The sequence below is a fragment of the Lagenorhynchus albirostris genome, chromosome X (assembly GCF_949774975.1).
Source record: "Lagenorhynchus albirostris chromosome X, mLagAlb1.1, whole genome shotgun sequence".
Lineage (NCBI taxonomy): Eukaryota > Metazoa > Chordata > Mammalia > Artiodactyla > Delphinidae > Lagenorhynchus > Lagenorhynchus albirostris.
This window is the reverse complement of record NC_083116.1, coordinates 98,549,635-98,576,150: the sequence shown is the minus strand read 5'-3', so window position 1 is coordinate 98,576,150 and position 26,516 is coordinate 98,549,635. Positions and strand designations below refer to the sequence as shown.

General features: G+C 46.5%; 1 protein-coding gene across 3 annotated transcripts in view; it reads right to left on the bottom strand.

Moving 5' to 3' along the window:
• SRPX (sushi repeat containing protein X-linked) overlaps window positions 1–26,516 on the bottom strand; it is a 99,123-nt gene that overhangs the window by 29,250 nt on the left and 43,357 nt on the right. The window contains exons 2-8 of one of the 3 annotated variants that reach the window (XM_060137061.1): window positions 25,755–25,814; window positions 19,997–20,188; window positions 17,912–18,088; window positions 6,501–6,627; window positions 2,951–3,072; window positions 2,033–2,212; window positions 428–561 (exon numbers count right to left, since the gene is read on the bottom strand). In XM_060137061.1, the coding sequence (XP_059993044.1) occupies window positions 428–561; window positions 2,033–2,212; window positions 2,951–3,072; window positions 6,501–6,627; window positions 17,912–18,088; window positions 19,997–20,188; window positions 25,755–25,814 (992 nt within the window). The remainder of the gene's footprint in view (window positions 1–427; window positions 562–2,032; window positions 2,213–2,950; window positions 3,073–6,500; window positions 6,628–17,911; window positions 18,089–19,996; window positions 20,189–25,754; window positions 25,815–26,516) is intronic. The other 2 variants (XM_060137062.1, XM_060137063.1) reach the window with 2 other exon arrangements.

Genomic DNA, 26,516 nt, shown 5'->3' with positions numbered 1-26,516 from the left:
CTGAGAGCTGGGGAAGCTCCCTGCAGCAGGATGTGGGGCCCGAGGGCTCCTAGACCCCTCTCATCCCTCGAGCCAGCCTTTAGGGCCAACAACTGCTCTATCGCCTCCCTCGCAGTCATATCCTGGACGGGTTCAGCAAAGACAATTTGCTCTTTGGCTGAACCTGGACAGCATGTCAATTAGGCTTATTAGTGAAGACGACCAAACCTCATTAGTTGGAAAACGATTGGGTTAGCTCTGGGGAGTCAATGTTAATTAGGTTATGCCCCAGAGCCAGAAATGAACGGGGGGAGTTCTGAAGTGCCGGGTCCTGAAGCTCCCGGGAAATGGATGAGGCACTGAATCTGGCCTTTGCTTTTAATGAAATGACTGGGCCCTTCCTGTGCAGAGGTCTCCCTCCCGCCTTGGCCCTGCTGCAAGGACTCACCTGCAGCATCCCCAGCTGCAGCCGGTAGAGGAGGTTTCGGGCTGTGGGCGTGGACACGATGAGCAGTCTTCTTTTCTCATAAAACTGATCCAGAAGCGCAGCGGCTGTTCTGACGCCGACATTGACGTTCATGGCTGTAATCAGAAATGGCCAGACAGGTCAGAAACTCTCTACTGGTTCTGGCTCAACACAGCCTGTGATGAGACACAGAACCATATGTGTAAGAAGTAAACCCTGAGATAAAGATTCAACTAGAAATATTAGTTTATTCGGGAGGTGGTTCCCAAGGAGCACTGGGCTGGGGAGTGGGGAAGCGTGTTAGTTTCCTCTCGCTGCTATCACTCGTCACCACAAACCCCGCGGCTTAACAAACACACATTCTCTTACAATCTTGGCGGTCCGAAGTTTGGGACGGGTTTCACTGGGCTAAAGGCGAGGTTGTTGGCTCGTAGCCTTTCCCCCACCTTCAAAGCCAGCAGCACAGCATCTTCCAGCCTCTCTCCTCTCCGACCTCCGCTCCCCTCGTCGTTTTCTCTGACTCTGAGAGCACTTCTGCCTCCCTCTTATAAGGACGCTTGTGATTCCATTGAGCCCACCTGGTTAATCCACGCTCTTCTCCCCATCTCAAAATCCTTAACTTAATTACATCTTCAAAGTGCCTTCTGCTACGTAACCTAATATATTCACAGGTTCTGGGGATGAGGATGTGGGTATTTGTGCTAGGCCTGGGGGGTGGGCATTCCTCTCCTGCCTCAGGAAATGAGACAGGGAAGGAAAGAGGGATGTTCTTTGTACTTTGATGTATGAAATTGAAGAGCCTCAGGCATTTAGCTGACGACCTATGTGTCTGTGTCTCTCTGTCTCTGTCTCTCAGCTAACTCTGAACAGCTGGGATTAAAGGGAAAGCATAAAGATGAGAAAGTACCAGGAAACGAGAAAACAGTGAAGTATAGAAATAAAAGACATGTCTGGAATTTTCTGGCCAGCCCAAATTTCACACTATGATCACTACCCAGCCCAGTCTGTGTTCCTCAGTAATAACTGACAGGTATTGAGAGTTTACCCTGTGCCAGGCCCCGCTCAATTCCACTGTTCAATAGATGACCTCATTTAATACTTACAACCACTCCAGGAGTGGGCAAAGTATTAGCCTCCTCCTTTGACATTAGGAGGAAAGATTCCAAATGCCCAAGGTCTGAGGGACTTTCCAGCCAGTGCTGCAAAGCAGGCATTCTATCATCTGTGCGCAGCAGTGTACTGGCTTTGTAAAAAAGATCCTTACATTTGTAGAGGGGAGGAACAAGCGTACAGACTGTGCTGATTCATAGTGCCGCTGATTCATAATGGGCTCTGGGCTCCCACCTCCAGCTTCCTCCTTACAGGACATGAGAGAGAAATCAGAAGATAGGCAGAGGCACAGGAGGAGGGCAGGTGAGGTGGGCTGCCCGGGGATCCGAGGACTGTTTTCACCCATCCGATGAAGAGGGTTGGCACCGAACCTTTCACGGTATACAGAGCGAAGCCCTCCCTCCTCCCTGTACTGGAAATCTGGGCCGAAGGGTCTTCAGGGTCTGCTGCTGGCTGGAGAGAGGGCTGCCCTCGTACCTGCACAGGTGGGCTCTGTACCAGACCAGGCCAGGTTGGACTGACACACTCGGGCAGGGCTCCCCTGGAGCTCGTAGCCTCCGATGCAGGAGAATTCACAGGTGGCCCCGTAATTATCGCCGTCGCTGGAGCACTTCATGTAGCCATTCTCTGGGGCGTTGAGTTTGCCGCAGCGTCTGACTGTGTGGGACACAAGCCCAGAGGGGGCTCAGTGCTGAGCTCCCCGCCACAAAGTAACCAGAGAAGGGGAGGGTTCAGAAGCACCAGAAAACGAGCGAGGGGGCAGGCATGGGGGCAGGCATAGGGGCAGGCATAGCTCTCTGGCCAGTGGGTGGGCCTTGGGATGGTCATTGTTCATACTAACAAGACCACTGAGATGAACTGATTTAGCCCCCTGTGTTCTAGATGAGGAGGTTGAACTCAGAAGAATAAGGAGGAAGGATGGTTAGTTAAGTAACTGCCCATTGAGGCATAAAATAAACCTTTTTTTTCAGGTAGACCAAGAGTTCTAGAACACCAAGAACATGGTCTCCTGGCGACCCCAGCTGGGGCGGGGGGTTCTCCTAACCTCCTTCATATCAGTAGAAGGACTTACAGGCTTCAGCTGGTCACCGAAGCCCAGGGGTGGAAAAGTTATTGAATAATACTCTTCTGGGACAGCCAGCTGTGGGCTCACGTGAGACAAACTCACTGCTCTCTCGGACTCCTTCAATCTGCCAGCACTGGACCTCATCCGGATCAGAATTGTGAAATTCAGACATTAAGATAGCACCCTTCCCCTAGCCTCATGATCAGAGGCGAATCCAGAGCTGGCTAGTCTCCCTCTGGCAGTGGCCACTCACAGAGGGTTCTTGCTTAAGGCTCTGTTTCCCTTTGTTCTTATAAAGAGAGAAAAAAGCCAAGAACCAGTCATCTTACCTCTTACTTTAACTCGAAATTTGCAAATGCCCTTGTTCTCAGCTCTGTCATACACTGTGTATTGGATCTTGTGGTCTCCTTCTGGAAAATGTGAGCCTGGGGGTAGGCCTTTTAGGATAACACTTAAAGGGGGAAAAAAAATCAGAAACACCAAAGATGATCATTGTAGGCCTAACAACAACTGGGCCGTGATGGGCGTAATGATCAAAGAGGGGCATCACGGGCATTTGTTGAGTACCCATTCTGCCCAAGATACAGAGACTCCAAGGGACAGCCATTAGACCAGTTTTACTACTTGAATTCTCAAAGAATAGAATTTCCTGAGCTTTACTCTGTTTTGGAAGAGCGGTTTGAGACCAGAAAAATGGAAGTCCCCAATTCCTGGGAAGTTCAGATTTATTTTTCTCGTTGGAATGTAGAACAGAGGATGGGGGATGCTCAGAACCCAGGACCCAACTCTTCCTTCCTTTGTTCCAAGGCGGACCTGCATTGCCTCCCTGTTGGGAGAATGAAGGAATTTTCTGTGAGGAAAATCATTTGAGAGGGAAGTCCAAGCACTCATTGGCAACTTGGGCCTGCAGGGGGCGCTAGAACTTTCTCTGCTTTTTCTATCTGGGTGGAGACCTTTCCTGAGCAAAAGGCAAGTTCACTGTGATTCCTTGGTGATCCTAATAATAATAATAACTTAAGTTATTATTATTAATAATAAGTTATTATTATTGTTCTTTGCACGTACATAAACCTTATACATGTCAGGCATGGTTCTAGGCATTTTACATATATTAGTTTATTTAATCCTCACAAGAACCCCATGAGGTAGGCATTATTATCCCCATTTCACAGATGAGGAAATTGAGGCACCAAAAGATCAAGGAACTTGCCCAAGGTCACACAGCATGGGGGACTCCTGCATCTTTCTTCTTGGTTGTCTGATAAGAACATCAGTAGGTACAACATGATCAAATGCCAGGTTTTGTTTGTTTTTCAATAGATAATTTCCCTTCTCTCTATACTTCTTAGAAATAATGAGAAATATTGGCTAATAACAGGCATGTGAAATTATCACTGTCACCATTGAGGAGAACCTTCCACATAGGTGGACAAGGTAGCTGTTTACTTGTAAAAGGGTGAAGTGAGGGGTGTTAGGAAAGTGCCAGAAATCCCACCATTAGAGACGCGTCACTTTGAACCTTAGATGCTTTAAGGTCCTCAAGAAGCACAATTTAAAAGCAGATAAGCCTGAAAGGAATCAGACTTCCAATGTGAGTGGCTGCTCACCTCTTGGAGACACTCTTTCATCTGACATGCAAATAACAGTCATAAGGAGTAACTAAGGGAGCTCACAGGAAGCACTTGTCTCAGTGCCTGACACTAGAACCTTCCCTCCTAGAAGGGGACTATATAACAGGAGCTTCCAAAACACATGGGGAAGAGAAATGTCAGAGAAGCAAGGAGGCCAAGCAAGAGCTGAAAAGGGGACAAGACGGCCTTCTCTGAACCCCTCCTTCTGCCCAAGGAAGCGTCCTGCTCCACGCCTCCGCCGGCTCTGAGCTGTAGAGCTCAGGAAGCCGACAGCTGCTCTGAACAGAGGCGTCGGGGCTACTAAGACGCGCCTTCAAAATGTCACATTTCTGGGTTTCCCTGGTGGTGCAGTGGTTGAGAGTCCGCCTGCTGATGCAGGGGACACGGGTTCGTGCCCCGGTCCGGGAAGATCCCACATGCCGCGGAGCGGCTGGGCCCGTGAGCCATGGCCGCTGAGCCCGCGCAGCCGGACCTGTGCTCCACGATGGGAGAGGCCACAACAGTGAGAGGCCCGCGTACCGCAAAAAAAAAAAAAAAAAAAGTCACATTTCTAACCATAACACACAGGTTACCCACAGACACGCCAAGGTGAATATCCTTGTTTGATAGAGTCATCTGATGACCTGATATTGTGTGTTTATTATACCAGATTTCAATAGCAATCACAGTTGTGAAAAAAATGTAAGAACCTATTATGGGCTAGGGGTTAGCCAGGCATCGTGCTGGGTCCCAAAAGATTCAACGATAGTTAAAACCCAATCCCTGATTCTATCAACTGTGATTTATTTTTTCATCCCAATTGCCTAAAGTTTCTCCTTAGGGGTTTGTGACATGTGTATACAACAACAAATAAATACTTTTCTTAATACTCAAAGTTTATCTTTGAGGAGTTACAAGGGGAAACATAACAATTATGATCTAAGCTAGATGGTGCACAGGGAGATCATTATCAGGCTGCAGGAACAAAATGTCCTGCTACGGGTGAGAGACTCAGGCTCTTGCTAGTAGAAGATGTTCTATTATGGCTAATAATTGCTTTAAAACATTTCCTCTTGCCCAGCCTGGGTTGACAGGATTCTAGAAAGTCTTTCCCTGCTGTATGGCTCACCAGGGGGTAAGTCAGAGGTATTCTTTGCCCACAGATGGAAACTCGGTTAGGAGGTCTAGCAGGACGGTGAACTTTAAGGCATGGATGTGAACGTGCTGACATGAAGTAGTGGCCTTCAGGGAAGGTGGGGGCCCAGCAAATAGCCGCAGGGGCACAGGCCCATATGCTAGATTAGAACAACATGTGGCTGAACTTCACCGAAGGGAACCACCCATTTTTAAAAACATTTGGGATGTATTTCAAACTACTCATGCAGTTGGTCCTGGAGAATGGGGGAAAGGAAGAAAGCAGAAGACCCCGTCTCTTTTTTCTTTCTTTCTTTCTTTTTTTTGCGGTACGCGGGCCTCTCACTGTTGTGGCCTCTCCCGTTGCGGAGCACACGCGCCGGACGCACAGGCTCAGCGGCCATGGCTCACGGGCCCAGCCGCTCCGCGGCATGTGGGATCCTCCCGGACCGGGACACGAACCTGTGTCCCCTGCATCGGCAGGTGGACTCTCAACCACTGCGCCACCAGGGAAGCACCCGTCTCTTTTTTTTTTTTAAGCTGCTTCTTTAAGTGTTTAATGTGGTTGCAAGTTTTAAAAAATAAAAATCAAATGTTTTGAAAGAAGCAGGTGCCAAAACACAAGGGATAGACTCACAGAGCACAAGGGGGGCAACATCGGGCTCCACCTGGGAGACACAGAGGTTCCCAGCGAGGTGGTGGCTTAGGAAGGTCTGGGGAGGGGCCCCTGGCAGGCAATGGGGGTGAGTCTATCCCTGAATTTACCAGTTGGCTTCCTCTTCCTCCTTCCGTCTCTTCTCCTCCCTTCTTCCCACCACCCCGTCGTCTTACTTCCTTTCTTTCCTTTAACAGATATTTACTGAGTACCAACTATGTGCTAGGCGTGGTTCTGGGCATTAGGGATATGGCAGCGAACATACTGTAGTGGAGACAGGCAATAAACAAATACGAAAGTGAAAAATATAGTATGTCAGACGGTGAAGAAAAATAAAGAAATGAATGAGGAATGGCTGAAAGAGTGCTGTACTGAGTCTGAAAGCATAAATTGACCAGCATAGATACACTTCCTGACTCTGGGTAGTGAATGTCTCACATAAAAGAGGCAGCATCATTCCAGCTGCCAAGTTGCACTTACTCAGTGAGAATGCCATCTGCTGTGTCTCTTCCCTCAGGGGTCTCCCAGGACACCCGGACTGTCAATTTATTGGGTTCCGCAATGCGTTCCTTCACACTTGGGCACTTGATTCTAGGAGGTTCTATATCTGCAAACAGAACCAGAATATTCTCGCCATCAGCAGGGAATATCTCATCAACCTGGGGTTCAACACCCAGCATTTGACATGCCCAAAGGTCTAGGTGCTCCCCACTTTTGAAGGGTTTCTTCACCCCTCTGTATTTCTCTTCCCTCCCTTCATCTTGCCCCTTCTTGCCTGCTGAGTTTTAAAGATTGAGTACTCACCTGTGCATTGCTAAACCTGCAATCAGCTGGCCTTGCTAGGTGTCTCGTGGGGTAATTTATTAGCTACAGCAACTTCTTCCCCAGACTTCCAAACTCTGCCTGCTGACTTGGCAATATGGCAGTTACTCAACTAGAAGTCATTCAGCCATTGTGAGTCCCTCCCGCTTTAAAGACAGCGTCATTGGAGACTAGAGAAAGGTGCCTTAGGTATCATCTAGTGCCATTCAATTCAAGGCAACAAATCTTTAGTGAGTACCTGCCTTCCCCAAGGCATCATTCTAACTGCTGGGTTTGGGCAGGCACAAAGGCAAGAGAACCATGTACTTCTCAGAGTCTACAGTCTGTTGGGGGATTATGTTACCATATGTGAAATATGACACGAGGTATAAAATGACACTGCCCCAGGCTACATAAAAGTAAATGCTATAGGGACTTCCCTGGTGGCGCAGTGGTTAAGAATCCGCCTGCCAATGCAGGAGACACGGGTTCAAGCCCTAGTCGGGGAAGATCCCACATGCTGCAGAGCAACTAAGCCCATGCGCCACAACTACTGAAGCCCGCGCGCCTAGAGCCCGTGCTCCACAACGAGAGAAGCCACCGCAATGAGAAGCCCACGCACCACAATGAAAAGTAGTCCCCGCTCACCGCAACTAGAGAAAGCCTGTGCACAGCAACGAAGACCCAACGCAGCCAAAAAATAAATAAATTTATTTATTTACTTATTTAAAAAAAAAGTAAATGCTATGGAGGCTTAAAAGAATTACCCAATGCTCTCATTTTACAGATATGGAAACTGAGGCTCAGAGTGATTTATTTAAGGCCAGGCATGTAAATAATGATAATGTGAATTATAGCCCAAATTAGAGCACTTACCCCTGGAACCAGCTCTCTCTCTCTCCTGGCTATGTCTATCCCCAACATACTCCTCAATATCTTAAACAATGATCTGTCTGGGTCCACTCTCCCCTCCAACGGCCACTGGACCCCACCTATGGTTTTGTATTTCGGGACAGCAGTTCGACCTTGGTTCTGGCCCTCCAAAGACCTCCCGAAGTTCCCCAAATAGTTTCCCTACCTGGTAATAGAATTTCTGCCCCCTCACTATCAAGGCTGGGTTGATAATGAGGGCTAGAAATAAATGAGATGTCAATTTCTTACTCCCTTAGATTTCATTTTATTATAGCTAAAGTGAAATCAGAAGAAGGGGGAATTCAAACTTTGGCAAATTCTACTGGATGATTCTGAAGAGGTAGAGAATGTATTTAAAGAGGGCAGAGTAAATTAACAACATGTAGATTTGCATTGCTTTACATGTCAGCTGGTAATTATTTACATGCTACTACAGCCTGAATGAAAATGAAATGTCATTCGATGCTGAATTACAAACATCTTTGAGAGACTAAATGCACCAAGTAAAGTCTTCATATACTTTCTCCTGTGTCTTGTCCAATAACTTCTCATTTAATTTAGGGTAAGAAATTATGAATAATTTGTTAAACAATTTTATCTTCAGCTATCCAAATTCATTTTCACTCTATGGCATGCTTCAATGGAGTGTGAATTTACAGCCCTAATACACTAATCCTAAATTGAATAACTACCATATTTTACTGAATCTAAGTCACTATCGATTGTGAGATGCATCCTAATTTCAGGGATAGTAAAATGTGAAAAAGAAACATGCTTCTTAGAATTGATAAAGTTTATAAATGTGATGGTGCAATGGAAGCTGCTTTAAATACATTAGAGGTGTCTATTTTCAGTTGATACGTTTTTAAAAATAATCCCCCTTTTTCTGGTTTTACTATGATAGGTAATAGAAGACATACTTTACAATTCAGATGAACATTTCACAGCTTTGGGTGAATCAGGAAGACAAGTGTACAATACCTGCCCCCTGCTGGCCAAATACAGTTGGCAACCTCATAATAGAAGGCATATTTATTTTTTTAAAAATTTAAAGCCAAAAGGGAGGGGCTGAGGAGAGGAGATAGATTTCACTGTAAAATTACTTAGTGTTACCAGATTTTCTTGGAGTGACATTGTCAGAGTGAAGAGATACTCTTACCCTCTGTGTCATGTAAACTAAACAGCTGGAGGATAGGCTGGGTTGTTTTCCCTATGAACTTGACATTGTCACTGAGCAAACAGCACTCCAAATTAGGTTATCTGGGTGAAGAGTCTCAGAGCTTCTGAAAGCCAGCTTCTGACAGCTAACAATGATCTGCTGAAACTGGCCTAAATTTTCAGAAGTGGTGATCCTCCAAGCCAGAAACAAGAAGAAATAAAGCACTAAAAATAATAGCTAATATTTACTGAACCCTCCTACCTGTCCACCCCAGGCGGAGTACTATCCCTGCATTATTTCATTGAATTCTCGCCACCACCTACTAGACTAAGTACTGTGATTATCATCCCCATTTATAGACTGGGAAGCATCTCCTCTCTTTTGGAATTTCTTTGTGGTCTGAGATTCTAAGCCATGATCGCATCTTTTTCAATTATTTTAATCAGCCGAACACTTCTGTATGTCTGCCTGCTGCTGACCTAGCGTTTTCCTCCATCCTCTGCACACACATTCTTCCACGGTCGCCGGCTCCAGCTTCCCCTTACATCCTTTAAGAGCGGCAGCAGGACTGAATTCTGTTGCATCCTCCAGCGTCATGGCCTCTCTTTCAGCTCAAGAGACCAGCTGGCCTGCCCTTCCCCAGATGCTCCAGGACTGAAGCCTATTATTATACAGCCATGGCCATCATTGCTTTTTCTAAGTTATTATAAATTTCAATGAATGAAATAAACGAAGTTACTATAGAAACATAATCATGATTCCTTGTTGAGTCAGGATGCCCACAGAGCCAGTCATTGTGTGGCAACTGTGCAACTCTGCACAGAAAAGCCTGGCCTCTGCCCCACTCACTGGAGACATTTGACAAACTGTCTCCCTCCTCTGTGCTCTAGTTTCTTCTCTGCATATAAAAATATCAGAAACAAATATACTGCACTCTATCAACTACTGTTTATCTGAGAAGCTTAACTATATACCTGGGAATATTGAACACGTCTAACCAGGTAGGTGGTAGGTGGTAGGTAGTGGAAATAAGAAAGAGGGTGAAAAGGGCAATGTTCTGGCCAACAGATAACAAGGGAAAAAACCCCTTTAAACTAAGGTTATAAATTAACTGCATCCTAAACTGTTTGCTTAAATAATGTTTTCCAGTGGAGACCTGTGTTTGAACATGACTGTTAGAGGTATGAAGAATAGGTGCTTCAGAACATAACAGTAACTTGTGTCTGGGACTGCCTGACCTGGGGTGGGGATGCGCGTTCTTCACTCCCTCCACCTCATTCTAAGGCAAGGTGATATTCTTTTTTTTTTGTTTTCCTCACTGTTGTGGCCTCTCCCGCTGCGGAGCACAGGCTCAGGACGTGCAGGCTCAGCGGCCATGGCTCACGGGCCCAGCCGTTCCGCGGCACATGGGATCTTCCCGGACCGGGGCACGAACCCGTGTCCCCTGCATCGGCAGGCGGACTCTCAACCACTGCGCCACCAGGGAAGCCCAAGGTGATATTCTTATCTCAAGAATGTAAAGGATCATCACAGCTGCTCACAGCAAGCAGACTCCATTTAATGCTCCTTTCCTCTCTGATGTCCTCCATAACTCATTCCAACTGGATTTACGTTTGGGAACTATCTTATACATTTTCCTTATTAAATACAACTGATTATTGCAATGAGAACCTCAATTTTTATGCAAATTGTTTCTATAAATACTTTTACCTATACGGTATATGATATGATTTTTTTGTTGAATTTTAAATTTTATTTTATTGAAGTATAGTTGATTTACACCAACTGGCTTTTTAATCTTTTTCTCCCTTCTTTTCTCCCTTGATCTTTTACACCAACTTCTTCTCAATCTGTACAGTCGATGTGTTCACCTGCTCTCCCATCCCCCTTCTTTTTTTAGCACAAAAGAAGTTTCCCCGGGCCTGTGGCCCTCCAGAATAAAGACTATATTTCCCAGGCTTGTCTGAAGTTAGGTGTGGCCATGGGATGGCTTCCACCAGTGGGTTGTCAGAAGAAGTGATGTGCTTTTCAAAAAGTATGTGTGGCTACCCCCGCCTCCACCCTGGTTTGAATGTCCATGGAGTGGGGAGCCGGGACAGCATCTTCGACTGTGGGATGAAAGCTGCAAGTTGAGGATGGAAGGACAAATGAGAAGGAGTTTGGGTCTAGGACGTTGCCCCGGACAAACATTTATACGAGAATACAACTTCTATCTTGTTTAAGGCATTATGACTTTGGCCTTGTTAACAGTACGTGAACTGGGATATAAGCAATCACACCTTTTTTTTTTCAAATTTGGTATGGCATCTTCCAAGATGTATTTCACTAATGATTTCTAACCTCTGATTTCTAACAAAGGATACTCTGGTGAATTTCCTGCAAAGATGGCCACCCATAATCCCCTTATATACATGCAGCTCCTCCTAGCAAGAGGTGGAGTCTGTTTCCCCTCCCTCTGAATCGGTGCCAGGCTTGTGACTTGCTTTGACTAATAGAATGCAGGGAAAGTGACCCTACGCCAGTCCCAGGTGTAGACCCTTAAAACGTCTGGCACCTTCGGCTGCTCACTATCTCAGAAGCCAGCTGCCATCTAAGGAAGTCCAACTATCTGACTGGAGAGGCCATGTGGAGAAACTGAGAAATTATGAAGGGAGAGAGAAAGAGACTCAGTCAAATGCCAGCCAGTACAGCCGCCTCTGAGTGAGATGCCAGACATGGGAGTGAAGCCAACTTGGATCCTCCAGCCCCAATCAGGCACTTCAGCCATTACTATGTGGAACAGAGGTGAGCCGCCGAGCCCTGCCGAAATTCCCCATCCAAACAACTGACCACACAAAACTTAGTGGTTTCAAACAACCATGGTATTCTTCACGGTTGTTTGGATGGGGAATTTTGGCAGGTTGGTGACGGAGGAAGGAGGCGGTCATTTCCTGGGGCACAGGAAGAAAGGGCAGAGGCAGAACAAACCTGGACACGGAAAACTTGCCCCATTGCTTGCCTCCCCCAGCTAGAGTGTAATCCTTGCGGATGTCTCTGGAATGTGGTTCCATTTCTTTGGCACCATGAGGTATTAGAAAACTTTCCCCAATGGACAGAAGAGTCTAGAAGAGAAGCAAGAACTCCACAATTAGAAGTCACTATCACCAGAAGCAAGATACCAAACTAAAAATTGCAACTTGTTGCAAAGCTGAAACTAGCTTCCTGAAAGTTTGCAAGAAAATGTGTATTTGTCAACCCAGGAAAAATTCAATATGAGTTAAGAGCATCTACAACAACGCACGGACACATTTATTCTTAGCCCCATGATATCTGTATCCTTAACTGAATCTCGGGAAATAACACCATTCAGCCCAGCAAACTTCCTTGTGAGTCATTGGGTCAACCCAGCTGTCAGATGATTGGGAGGCCAGAAACGTATTCCATCAATTTTCATATCTAAAATCACAGATTTTTTTTTATTCCAGACTTCCATTTGTGTTAACTCTCCAACTATTCTATTCTGTAGGAAATATAGAACAAGCAAAGAGTAATTCCAAAAACCAAGTTGGTTTGTATGTGGACCTCTGTTAAAAAAACGAAATGGGGCTCCCTGCATGTCCAAAGATACCTGCTCGCTTTTCATTGCCCATGGATTTTAAACTTACTTGAATTTTGGTCTCTTTCTCTTTTGGCCTAGGAAAAACTGTTGGTCTAAAGGAGAAATCGTGTGTCTACTCAAAATCTGGTCTCTAGATGGGGCCTTTTAATTCTAACTGTCCATTGTTCTATCTAAATGCCAATGTAACCGAAATGAACTAAAAATGGAAAAAAGAAAAAAAAATCCCCCCAAACAATAGTTATTACATTCTATGGTTTACTTTTTTTTATATCAATGGAAGTTGCGGCTCTCTAAATATTTTACCCTCCTGCAATTTGCAGTATGTTGTTTCTCCCACACTGACTGATTTCTATCTATATCTGTTTCTGAAATAACCATGGATTTGGGCCCACTGCCAGAGTGTGGGCTGCCTAAGAGAATGAGTTTTAACTTGTGGTCCTTTCAAATTAGCCAGACCACAGAGTGAAAAGTGAAAAGACCACCACCTCAGAGTGAAAAGGAAGCCCAGTGTTCTCTCTCTTCCCTCCAGATGTGGAGGAGAACTGAGACGATTTCCTCAGCACTCAGTACAGCTCTGGCCCAGAGGCACTGTTCAAGGCTGTGTGGAAATCTGGGAAATGCTCGGCCACCATGTGTCAGCTCCTAAACTAGGCTGAGGCTCTGAGCTGTGCTCAAGGACCCCTGAGCCTTGCCAACACACAAACAAAGTCATTAAACGAATTTAATAATACATTTAAAGCCAAAAGTATCCATGACAGCCCTGCAGTAAAATTCACCGGGGACAAGCTCCAGCTTATCTGTCACAAAATCTAAGAAAGAATTGCCTGCTTGCTTTGTCCATTTCTCTCCTTTTCCTGGGAGCTCATTGCTCTCTTGTGGCTCACGGGTCCCCTTTTCACCATTACCCACCCCCCCTCACTGCACGCACAAATTCCCCTTCCCCCAAAGATGCCTGAACCTTGCCCTGGCCCGCTCTAAGATAAATGCCCTGAAACTGGGGTTCATTTCTTAGTTCTTTCTCTCTCCCTCTGGGAAGGTTCCAGGCCCATCTGGTCTGGCTTAAGACATGCTTGTTGCTTTTTGCGAATAATCAGCATTTTCTTTCCACTGTTGCACACAATCTGGACATCTGAACAGTGTGATCCCTAGAAGATTCTGCCAAAGCTTGCTCAGCATGAAGATGTGTATCTCCTCCCATCCCATCACCTCTGGCCCTTCCAATGTGAGGAAAGAGAGAGTCCAAAATGGGGGGGGAGGGCTTGTTTTGAAGAGCTAGCTTGCACATACCAAGTCATAGGGGAGAGAGTGAAAGCAACATCTGCGACGGGCTCTTCTGACCTGAACATCTGGCCTGAAGTCATGTCCTTCCAAAGGAGCGTGTCCAGAGCTCACAAGCCTGGGCGCTATCCTACCTGCACTGGCTGAGCGGGGCTGCTCTGCGTTCTTCTCCTTGCCGAGAAGTACAGCGATTCACGGGGAGACGTCTAAGACCTCAGCAAATGGTTGCTGTGCCGAAGATTCTGTCGGTGCTCAGTTTTTCTAGCATCTCCCTTTTACTGCCTGTGCTAAAAGTCACGAAATGACATTTCTTGGACTCCTTCTGCCGGCTGGGTACCAGCTAGGTTTGCCAATGGAAGGCACTCTCATGAGAATAGAAGGCAGGAAGAAGATGGAAGCCATTATGCTTCTGGTGGGGGCTTCAGTGAGGGCTTCCTGGGCCCCTGGCTTCATTCTCATCCATGATGGTGTCAGGTACAGACATGTCAACATCAGCGTGAGCTTCTGGATTTGGGGTAACACTACCAGGCCACTTTTGCTCCCCTAGCCCTCAGTTGCTATGGGTTTCTGCTGTAACTAATCCCTCGTAACAATGTTTTTCCTCTTTTGCTCCTCCAGCTCTTCCTATGTTTTTGTAACCAATGCCCCTTATTAAATTCTCCTCTGCTGGAAATACCTAGAATGGTTTCTGTCTTCCCAGTTACGGATCAATTCAAACTCCTACCTAAATCCTAGAAAACGAGAAGCTCGGAATAAATCTGAGTCGGTTATCTGAGTAATTATCTGGACCTGGTGCTCTTGTCAGATGGATACAAGGTAAGGTCCAGGCTGTGACTCTGATGTAGAAGGTTTTTGCTCGCATTGGTAGGGAACCATTGACCAAAACTGCCTGCCTTGGCCAGGCACGATGACAACTGCTTGCCTGGGTTGTCTCACAGCAGGAGGTCCCGACAAAGAACGCAGCGCTGCTGCTGAAAACTAACCGGGAGAATTCGGGAGGGGCCAAAAGGAGGGAGGACAAGACATGCCAGCCCATAGTATGTTTGTAAAACTAAACTGGGTACTTCCCTGGTGGTACAGTGGTTAGGAATCCATCTGCCAACGTAGGGGACGTGGGTTCGAGCCCTGGTCCGGGAAGATCCCGCATGCCGCCGAGCAATGAAGCCCGTGCACCACAACTACTGAGCCTGCGCTCTAGAGCTCAGGAGCCACAACTACTGAGCCCACGTGCCACAACTACTGAAGCCCTCGAGCCTAGAGCCCGTGCTCCACAACAAGAGAAGCCACCACAATGAGAAGCCTGCACACCACAACGAAGAGTAGCCCCGCTTGCCACAACTAGAGAAAGCCCACGCGCAGCAACAAAGACCCAAACGCAGCCAAAAAAAAAAAAAAACAACTAACCTGGAAGAATTCGGGAGGGGCTGAAAGGAGGAGGGAGGAGACGATATGTCCTGCCCTAACCTCCCAGAAACCCTCACGCTGGAATCCATCTTGGCTGAGAGATGCGTGCGCCACCAGGCAGGACCCTGAGTCAGACCAAGCACGAGCAAGATGATTGGCCAGAGACAACCCAGAAAGCTAACATCACCACCATGAAACCTGAGACTGCGAGCCACGTGGCAGAGCCGTTCTCCTGGGTTCCTTTACCCTCCTGCTCTCCTCCCAGGCGCCCCTTCCCAATAAATTCTTCTGCTTTGTCAGCACGTGTATCTCCTCGGACAACTCATTTCCGGGTGTTAGACAAGAGCCCACGCTCGGGCCCTGGAAGGGGTCCCCCTTCCTGCAAGAATATCTTGGCCAGGTCCCCTGGCTATAGCTCATTAACCACATAACTGCAGAGTAAGAACGGCTGATGCTGCCAGGGGATACAGTGGACAGTGGTACCATCATGAACACACCCTGGGGACCAAGGCCAGAGGAGTTGGTGTACAAGTGTCCCCAGAGGGTAGCATCCAGTTTCAGTCTCATTCCTGAAGTATCTGCTCCAGGCTCTGAGCAGTCAGGAAGGAGTCCTTGGGGTAAAGCACACGGGCAGACTGAGCTGAAGGACTCTCTGGAGGATGGGCAGACCCAAGCAGGGCAGGAGCCAGGCTCCTGCGGCCAGCTGCCTCGGCACCTCAGTACCAGAGCTGTCTCCGGATCCAGGGACTTTGAGCCTGAAAGCCTGGAGACATAGGCCTGGCTCTACACAACGTCAAGCCAGTCAGGTGACCTCTCAGGCCTCATCCGTAGATGGGGGATTGGACTAGAATGTTCTGCTGCCATGGGTCCTGGCAGCTCTAACGCTTTATGAGTAAACGGTCTCCTGGGACAGCGGTTTTCAACTACTTGGGGGAGTTCTGGAAAAATACCAGGGCCCCAGATATTCAGATTTAAATGGCAGCCAAAGTTGAAAACCACTGTCCCAGAGCAGTCTGCCCCAACGTTTAAAGGACATAGGAATCCCCTGGGGATCTTCTTAAAATATGGATTTTGACCTGCCAGCTTCGGATGGGTCCCAAGATTCTCCATTTCCAACAGGCTTCCTGCTGGTGCTGCAACTGCTGGGCACTATTTTGAGTAAAAAGGTACTAAAGTTCTTCCCAAATTTGATCTTCTAAGGCAGGTTCTCAACCTTTAGAGCATCAGAATCCAGCAATCCTGCATGTCCGCAAATCTGCATTTCTGATGTTGATGTTTCTGATCAGGGGACCATACTCTGAGATCCACTGCTCTCAGACAATGGTCCTGGAGCCTGGCTGCATATGAAAACCACCTGGGAAGCTTTTAGAATGCCGCTCACCTCCTCCAGCTGTCCCACATCAGACTAATTGAATCAGAATCTCTAGGGTTGGACCAAGGCATGGCTAGGTTCGAAAAGATACTCAGGTGATTCTAATAAGTAGCAGGGGCGGGGGTGGGGAGAAGGGACCCACTGCCCCTAGATGGGTGATTCTCAAGGAGCTGGGGGGAGTGATTTTTCTCCTTCCTCTCCTCTCTCCAGGGGACATTTGACAACGTCTGGCATTTTTGGTTGTCACAAGTGGGAGTTGGGGGGAGATGCTACTGGCATCTAGTGGGTAAAAGCCACGGCTCTGCTAAGCATCCTGGAGTACAAAAGACGGGACCCCAGGACGAATAATTATCTGACCCCAAATGTCCATTTTTCCAAGATTCAGAAACCTTGCCCTAGAGAATCCCAGGCTACGCCCCAGATCTACTGAATCAGAAGCTGCATTTTTACCAAGTTTCCCAGGTGATTCCCAAGTTGGAGAAGCACTGCCTCAGATCAGCGGCTCTCTCTTAAAGCACTTTGAAATGCCCTGCGAGGCTCATGAAAGCACCAAGTGCTGGGGCCCATCCCCAGAGTTTCTGATTCAGCAGGTCTGGGGTGGAGCCATGAATCTGCATTTGTAAAGATTTCCAGCTCCCCGAACCACAACTAAGAACATATATACACTACGAAACGTAAGGTAGACAGCTAGTGGGAAGCAGCCGCATAGCACAGGGAGATCAGCTCGGTGCTTTGGGACCACCTAGAGGGGTGGGATAGGGAGGGTGGGAGGGAGGGAGATGCAAGAGAGAAGAGATATGGGAACATGTGTATATGTATAACTGATTCACTTCGTTGTAGAGCAGAAACTGACACACCATTGTAAAGCAATTGTACCCCAATAGAGATGTTAAAAAAAAAAAGAACTAAGAACTACTATTTGCCCAACAAATCCAGACTAAGGTAAAATAGCCAAATCCCTTCCAGTTTCCAAACTGAGTGTTTGCTGACTACCGGAGTCGACCTGCTCTCCGCGGGAATGTCCGGCCAATGTCAAAAACTCTGCTCAGTGCTACAGGGCAGATCCCTGAACTAAAGCAGCGGGATTACCCCGTACCTCTGCCAGCCTCCAGCTGCCTCAACGGCAATCCAAGAGAGAGACAAAAGTCAGAGGAAAGCCATGAGCCGTGAAGTCAACTCTAGCGTAGAGACTGAGGCTAGGTCTGCGCTGAGCCAGAGAAATAGGGATGAAGAGAACCACTGAAAGCAAAACGGGGTGCTTATGCTTTACATTCGGGACACGGATGCTTCCTTAAAAATCCACTGTACGGACACCCCCTGCTCCTCCCAAAGCAGGCGCCTCCTGAGGGCTGGCGATATTCTCTTACCAACACAGGAGGCTGGTCGGCCACTCCACGCCTTGTTGTCCATACACGTGACTGTCTGCTCCCCTTTCAATGTGTATCCTGGCGAGCAATAGTACTCACACCGGGAGTTAAAGTAGGCACCATCGACGCACTTAAACCCTCCATTTGCTGGCATGGCAAGGGTAGGACATCGCTTTTCTGAGAAAGAGAAAACCAGAGATTCAGTATTACTTAGATTTTGTTCATGGAGTTTCAGAGTCCGGAAGCTCTGAAAGCATAGGGTGAAGTTAATTGAAATATAACTGATAGAAGTAGAGAAATGATAGATAGTGTAACCGAGCGGGACCCTATGGGCCCTTCCCGGGGCAGACCCCTCCCCCATACCCTCTGCTGTAGCTCGTCTCTGAAGACCCAGATAATCGCATCTGATGCATATTCCCTGAGTTTTTCAGATGCTAAAACCACCACCAAATGGAAGAAATTAACTACTTGATGATCATGAGCACGTAGCCCCCAGACCTTCTGGCACCTAGAATGTTAACCTCCGTTTCCTCACCGTCAGCCAATCAGAGAACTGTGTACAAGCAGAATTGTGGACCCTGCAACACCCCTCCCTCACCTGGCCTTTAAAAATGCTGTGCTGAACCCTTTCAAGGAGTTGGTGGGGCGGTGGGTTTGGGCTCGAGCCACTCGTTCTCCTTGCTTGGTCCTGCAATAACCTTTCTCTGCTCCAAACTCCGATGTTTCGATTTGTTTGGCACATGAACTTGCATTTGGTAACAATGGTTGCATGTGACACAGAAGGGACACAAAGTTTTACACCAGACTGGCTTGGGTTGGCATCCCAGCTAAACCACGGTCTTATGCTGGGCTCCTCAGAAAGAGACGCTGAGACCAGGATTTGTGTGCAAGTGATTAAGAAAGTGCTCCCAGGGGAGACCAGTGAAGGGTGGGGGAAGCAGGACGGGGGAGGGGAGGTAGCCGGGCAAGGTAGCAACTCAGGCAAAGTCAGCCTCAGCCTCATTCCGCAGGGAAGATCTGGAGCGTGAGTGATGCCTGAGTCTGCCCTGCCTCCAGGCAGGGCAGCTGGGCTTTCCTAATCCTTTACCAGTCAGTACTGGGCAGCTACAGGCTGCCCATGGGGAATGCTCTCCCTGTCAGAACGAAGAAAGCAGTCCTCTGAAGGCGCAGAGCCTCTTCTTCCTTGGTAGAAGATCAACCGAAGGTGCAAGTCATTAAGAGCAAAGCGCCCAGAAGCTGGGGGATGGACACACAGAACTGGTAGCAGAGCATCCAGGGACATATGGGGGAAGCACTGAAAGTGTTCACTAGAGTCACCCAGAGGCGTAGTCTGCCTAGACTGGATCACACGGCTGCAGACCCCAACCTCAGTTTCCCAACAATAAAGTAATGGCACCCATATCAATAGCATTGTTGCAAAAATTGCATATATGTGAAATGCTTGGCACACAGCAAGCGCTCCATCATGATAGCTTTTCTGAATGGCAATGGCATCTAAAATGCACTTCAACGATGCTGTGTCACTTGCAGTTTCCCAAATGAGATGACTTTCCAGGAAGCTAAAAGTCAGCCCCTGAAATGTGCTTCCAACCTTCTCCCCCGAGGCACAGCGCCTTTCATGGAATCAGCATCCTTCCGCGGTAATTCTCTCCTTGCCTCCCTAAGTTCCACTCCTTGGGAGGACGCTTGTGTCTACTACCAGGAGTCCATGGCAGAGCACCATTCTTATGGTCGGTTTTACACGTCTGTCTCTAATGCTATTCTGTGGGACCCCTGATGGCAGAGTGTGTCTTTACCTGTGTGTCTTGTTTGTTTTTCAATCCCCAAACCCTTTGCTGGGGCCAGCACTTTGCTAAACAGATCTCTGTTCTCTCCCCCTTTCCAAACAGCTGATCGCACCCCTCTGTCTGAAATGTGTCATCTTACTTCCACCATATCTTAGGAACTAACGCATGGCTTCTGCTCACAAGGGGAGTTTTTCTCATCAAAGACCACAAAGCATTCAGTAAAAATCCCTGATCTCAGAGCAAAAGAACTTTGGCCCCGAATGGCCCCGAGGCCCCAACATGGGGCCGGGCTACTCACGCTTGCAGATGACCTTGTCCGACCACCGTCTGTTTGACTGGCAGATCAGCTGGGAAGAGCCATGCAGCTCGTAGCCCTTCTGGCAGCGAATGTCACACCTGGTTCCCAGGGCTGTTTTGTAGTATCCTCCCTGAGGGGCCCTGCAGTACACATCCCCGTACTTCACCTTGATGGGGGAGCACCACGGGGTATCTACAGGTAGCAGAAACAAAGGAGAGGAGAACTAGCAAGTGACATCTTCAGAAAATGTGTCTCTTCATTCTCGAAGCCCCTGGCTGGCTGGATTCCAGATTTTGGACCTCCAAATAGTGCCCCATGTCTTTTTTTTTTCTCCCCACCCTTCCCCACCCCCATGTCTTTTAAGTTGTCTCTGGGTGGGGGGGTTATGATCATGGGAGTAGGCGTCAGACATATACGAATATGGGTCCAGGTTCCTCCATTAGTAGCTGTGTGATCTTGGACAAGTTACTTAACCTCTCTGAGTCAATACCTCTACCTATGTCATAGGACTCTTACAAGTCCTCTTACAAGGACTGAAAAAACAATGCATAACAAGCGTCTAGCACATAGTGAACGTTCAATGAATGCTTGTTCTTTTGAATATTTCCCTTAACTAGATACGTAATTCCCTTGAGAGCAACTGTTACCATTGTGAACCTTAACCCCAGCCATCCATACAGAGTGGCGGGGGGTCAATAATTGGTTAATTTAGATTTTTTTCCAAGTCTGTATCATATTCAATGTGAACGAAGAACAATTTCCAGGGTTTTGCCACAGGATATAATTTGGGCTTAACGTCACAGAACAATTTCTCCCCATTGGGAAGCGACCTCCTTTTTCAGATGTCCCCAGTTAAGCCCCATTGAGGTAAGAGATGACACCCTTCTCCAATGGCAAAGTTCCAGGGTGTTTTGATTTTGGTCTCGTAGTTGCCCAGAGCACAGCTTAGGATGACACTATTAAAGCAGAACCTCTCCCCTGGGCCTTTGGAAGGTGTTGCTGAGGGCCATAAAATTAGTAGGGCAAGACTAGCTCCTCGAAAGCTCCCACAGTGGCCACCGTACAGTCAATCGGGACCAGAGACTGGCTCCCTCAAGCCTGTCAGGCTCTCCACGCCTTGAACAGGAGCCCCCTCCCTAGGGCTGCCAGCTTCTCCCTCCACCCCAGCACCTGAGCTGACAGTGAGTGAAGTTCGTGCGCCATCATGTGGCCAAGAAGGAGGAAATCCCCTGTTTGACTTTGCCAGGAATTCTCTTCTGATGATGTGTTTCTGGCTGCTTCTCAGCCATGAAAACCAACAGTTCTGTCCAGGTCTCGTGCGTGGACTGTTTGTTTGTTTTTTTTTTTTACTTATGTGCTTTGACATCTCCTTTGCCTAATATTTTCATCATATAATGTTTTGCAGACAGCTTCAAGTGGGTGCTACCGTCGGGACTCAAGCAGTATTTCCTGGACTTTCTGGGGAGAAGTGATGCCCCACGCTTAGCCTACAGCTGATTAAGTTTGATCTCTTGGATGCAGTCTTGCAAGAGCTTACGCTAGGCCTCCAGGCCCTCCTTGAACAAAGTTTCCTTCCTCTTGGGTTTATACATCTAGTCTGTATATGCTAACATTTTTAAATGAGAAAAAATCTGGACCCTGAAGTAAAGTACAAAACAGCATACATATCTCCATTATTTTCCTCTAAGTATAAAAGAATTTTTTAAAATTTATTTATTTATTTTTGGCTGCATTGGGTCTTCGTTGCTACACGCGGGCTTTCTCTAGTTGTGGCAAGCGGGGGCTACTCTTCGTTGCGGTGCGCGGGCTTCTCATTGCGGTGGTTTCTCTTGTTGCGGAGCATGGGCTCTAGGCGCACGGGCTTCAGTAGTTGTGGCTCGCGGGTTTCAGTAGTTGTGGCTCACGGGCTCTAGAGCACAGGCTCAGTAGTTGTGGCGCACGGGCTTAGTTGCTCCGGGCATGTGGGATCTTCCCGGACCAGGGCTCGAACCTGTGTCCCCTGCATTGGCAGGTGGATTCTTAACCACTGCGCCACCAGGGAAGCCCTCACGGTGTTAAATCTTAAAAGTCATCTGTCGCCTGACCTCTTTGTCTTTGTCCTCTCCCCCACCCCTTCCTCCTAACTTCCCCACTGCCTCACTTCCTCTTAGTTTCCCTGTCTGCCCTATTCCCCTGCTGGACTGCAAGGCTTCTGTGCTTCCCCAGTTCTAGCCTCTTCTTCTCTTGCCAACTGGTCCCCTTCACTACCTTTTTGTCACCATCTCACAGGCCAAACTGTGAAATCCTTGATTGAGAACTGGGCTCCAGAGAGAGAAAATGAAATCCCCATTAGAGAGGGCAGAAGGGTGATGAGGTGAGAATGAATATGGGAGACCCAGAGGGAGACAATGAAAACAGTGAGCTAGCGGAGTATGGTGGATACTGGGCAGAGTCAAGAGGCCTGGGCAGATATTATCTATCATCTCCTAGTAACCTGGACAATTCAAAAAAATTTTCAGGGACCCACATTCATAGTCTATACAAGAGAGGAATGGATGAGATTATTTTCAAAGTCCCATCTACAATGGTTATTTTTATTCTGATTAAATTTTATATTTATATAGGTGCTAAAATGTCAAAATAAAAAAGGTCCCATCTAGCTTTGAAGTTGTATGATTCAAATTCTTCTTCGTCTCTGATCTCCTACCCCTCTCACACCCATGCCTACTTCCTTAATCCTTCTTCTGACTGGTAACTTTGGATAGTCTCTTGTAAATCTTTCAGCTAAAGGCAAATCTTCTTTACATTCTGGGTCCTGATCACAATTCCACAGATGTACAAACTGGAAGAGCGTCCAATTCTCTACTTGTTTTTCGCTCAAATGTTGAAAACACATCCTCCAGCTTCTGGACTTTGGCGTGAGTTTAGGAGGGGCACGATTTTATTTTTTCATTTTTAAATTTATTTATTTTTGGCTGCGTTGGGTCTTCGTTGGGGTGCGCAGGCTTCTCAGTGCGGTGGCTTCTCTTGTTGCGGAGCACGGGCTCTAGGTGCGCGAGCTTCAGTAGTTGTGGCACACGGGCTCAGCAGTTGTGGCTTGCGGGCTCTAGAGCACAGCCTCAGTAGTTGTGGTGCACAGGCTTAGTTGCTCTGCGGCATGTGGGATCTTCCTGGACCAGGGCTCGAACCTGTGTCCCCAGCGTTGGCAGGCGGATTCTTAACCACTGTGCCACCAGGGAAGCCCGAGGGGCACGATTTTAGAGTAAACTAATATGAGGCGGCAGACCTGCAATTCTTAGCACACACACATTATGGTTGTCTTTTCCACAAATGTGCCCAGGACAAATATTTAAGGCAGCAGGTCCATTAGAGAATGACCTGCATATACATATATTACAAATTCGCATATTTCAGTACAACCATGCAATTAGCAGACTTTTTTTACTCAGCTATTTTGAGTCTTCAAATCCTTCCAGCGGAGCTGCCTACGCATCCAAGAGCTGTGCTGTTGTCAACATGTGGGGGGAAAAAATCTTGTTTTTATTTATTTGCAAAAGGAATTTCTTTTGGATTACTTTCCAAGACAAACCTTTGGAAGATATTTTGACATTTTAACAGCCCTGCAGTGATAATAATTAAAAATTCAGTGAGTGACTTGAATTTGAAGTGCGTGCAAATAGCATGAGTTAAAAGTGAATTAGCGAAACATTTAACATAGAGGTTTAGAGAAAGGAAGCTCTTATGCTGCTTTAATTAAGACAGGGTTTATTTAGGGAGACATCTAAATCGATTATTCAGGAAAAATTTCTCATCTCCCTGGGCCATTGTGGAGCTCCTGGGGTAAGCAGTGTCATGTAGCAGACCAAGGAGCTACTAGTGAACTCTGAATGTTGAGCTAAAACATCTGGATTTCAGACTCAAACATAACGTTTGCTAGCTGTGTGAGTCTGCGCAGGTCACCTCCCCTCTCTACTCTGCGGTTCCTTCATCTGTAAATAATAACAACATATCTCTACGCTCCTTCCTCCTTCCCTCAATTAGTGTGAAGACAGAATGGCATTCCAAGTAAAAGAATCAAAAGCAATGCTTGCCACATTAAATGTTGGTTACACTTCACTTCCTTTTTTCTTTGATAAATTTTATAAATTATCAATTTAATTCAAAAAAACATTTACTTAATATGTGCCAGACACTGTATAGGGGCCTAAGGATCTAGAACTAATCTCCCAATGGACAATGGTTTGCCTCTAAGTTTTAAAACTAAAAAAAAATGACAGTGAAAACAATTTCCTAAGAAGTATTTATTCTTAAACATTCCGGGTAAGCTCTAGGCCAGGCACATATTTTCCTACATCTGGTTTACCTTCCACACTTGCAGTGCTGCGAAGCGAGGATGAACATCGAGAACAATAATCTGAGGGCACTATATAACCCCTCTTGGACATGTGAAGGGTCACACGTGCACGCGTGTGTTTTAGGGAGATTTTTCAATAAGGGACTCGAAAAAAAAAAGATTTTTCAAAACTCTCAATTAAGAAGTGTTAGGTATGTATACGTATAGCTGATTCACTTTGTTATAAAGCAGAAACTAACACGCCGTTGTAAAGCAATTATACTCCAATAAAGATGTTAAAAAAAAAAGTGTTAGGAATCAGAATACCACCTTACCCCAAACATCTAATTAACAAGTTTGTGCTTTGCTGGATTGGTTAATTCCTGAGGCAGTAATATAGGAGCTGTGGATAGGAATGAGTATCTGTATTCACAGGTCATAAGCAAGCATGGAACATGGTGGGAAACACCTGGACATAGACACCAGTCATTATATTAGCAAGGTTGTTCACTTGTGTGGAAAACAACTGAAGGACTCTCTCCAACCAAAGGCTGACCAGTACTACCCTGATTCTCTTATAACTCAGACATATCACGACAGAGCAGGGGAGTGTCCTCCTGCCAGAACGCAGATACATTTCCTGGGCAAAATGCCACAATAGAACTTTATTAATCAATTGTCTTCAAATTATTTCTCAACTGTAAAAGGAACTGAATTCAGAGAGAAATCATCTAAATTTACCCTCACTTTTCTCAGGGCTCCCAAAGCTTCAGAGAAACGACTCACCATTAGAAAATATTTATGGACATACTTACCTGAGCCTGCAATAGAAGGTTCTTGTTTAGGCTTTTTATACCTGCTGGAGGGGGTGGATTGCTGGAAATGTGTAGAGGTGGAGTTCTTTATCATTAAAGTTTCATTGGGCAACACACTTTACTCATCATTTCAGGAGCCAAGCCAGACTCAGAAAGAGCACAATGAAATGAGCTTATGAAAATCAAGTTTTCTCATTCCTCATTCATCTCAGTACATTAGCAGCACTGGGTCCAGATTTGACCTTGGATGGTTTACTCTGGACGATTCTGGCTGTAATGTATGAATCAGGTAGAACTCATGGCTTGATTTTCACTTTAATCAGCTAGAGCTTGGCTTTGCAGAAGTAAGGACAGTAAAGAAACTGATGAGAATAAAATGACCACTGGGGTGCTGAAGGACAGCACTTCAGAGATTTCCAAATGCTTTTCGTTTTCTTTCATTTGTTTTTCTGTATTTTCTTTCAAATGGGAGCGTATGCATATTAATTTTAAAACATTTTGTTTTCTCGACAGGTAATTAGAACTTAAAATGTGTTGTCTGGTCACTTTATTATAGTCTGCTCTGCAGGGCAAAAAGGAAAGTCCTCCTGGCATCAGCAGGTCTTCATTAGCACATAAGCAAAGCATTCACCTTTATATCTAGCGTGTGAATACGCGACTTCATCGTCTTCTAGTGGTGAGTCTCCAGATCCTACAATAAAAAAGAACAGAAACTGCAGCAAGAAAAGCCACATGATACGGACGAATATTTTTGAAGCACTGCCTTGGCACAGTCCATGCAAGAGGGGCTATTAGAACGCACAGCCAAGAGTAAAAGCTTTTGTGGCCATTCGTGAAGGGACAGGGGACCTCTCAGAGTGAACCTGGCTGGGCTGAGATCACCAGAGCCAATCAAGATGAGCCTCAAATGGTTTTGGAATTACCACGTGCCAACTGAAATTCTCGACTCGGAATTGAAAGAAAGTCAACTTCACTCTGAGAAGAGGCCGATGGCTATGAGTCTCATGCCAGAGGAGACGCAGTAAAATGTGTATAACTCAGATACGGCCCAGACTTTCTCCAGCAATCAAAGAAAACCTGGTAGAAGTGGGCGTTTATGTTACCTGAGAATCAGTCCATTGTATGAAATGAACTTGGGTGGAGGATAAGGAGGAAAATCAAATGTCTTATCTTAATGACAAAGAAATATAAAGCTGTCTTGGTATATCTGTAGGAGATGAGTGTTGAAACTGATGATGTGGCTGTTTATTCAAAACCTCTCACCGAGGCATGGCTAAAGTCAAATTTCGTGATGAGTCTTGCTACCCTTGAAAACAACAGCCTCATAGAGAAAGTCTGTGCTTAATTTCAAAATTTAAACTCATTTGGAAGTTGGAACTGACTCATTTTTAAC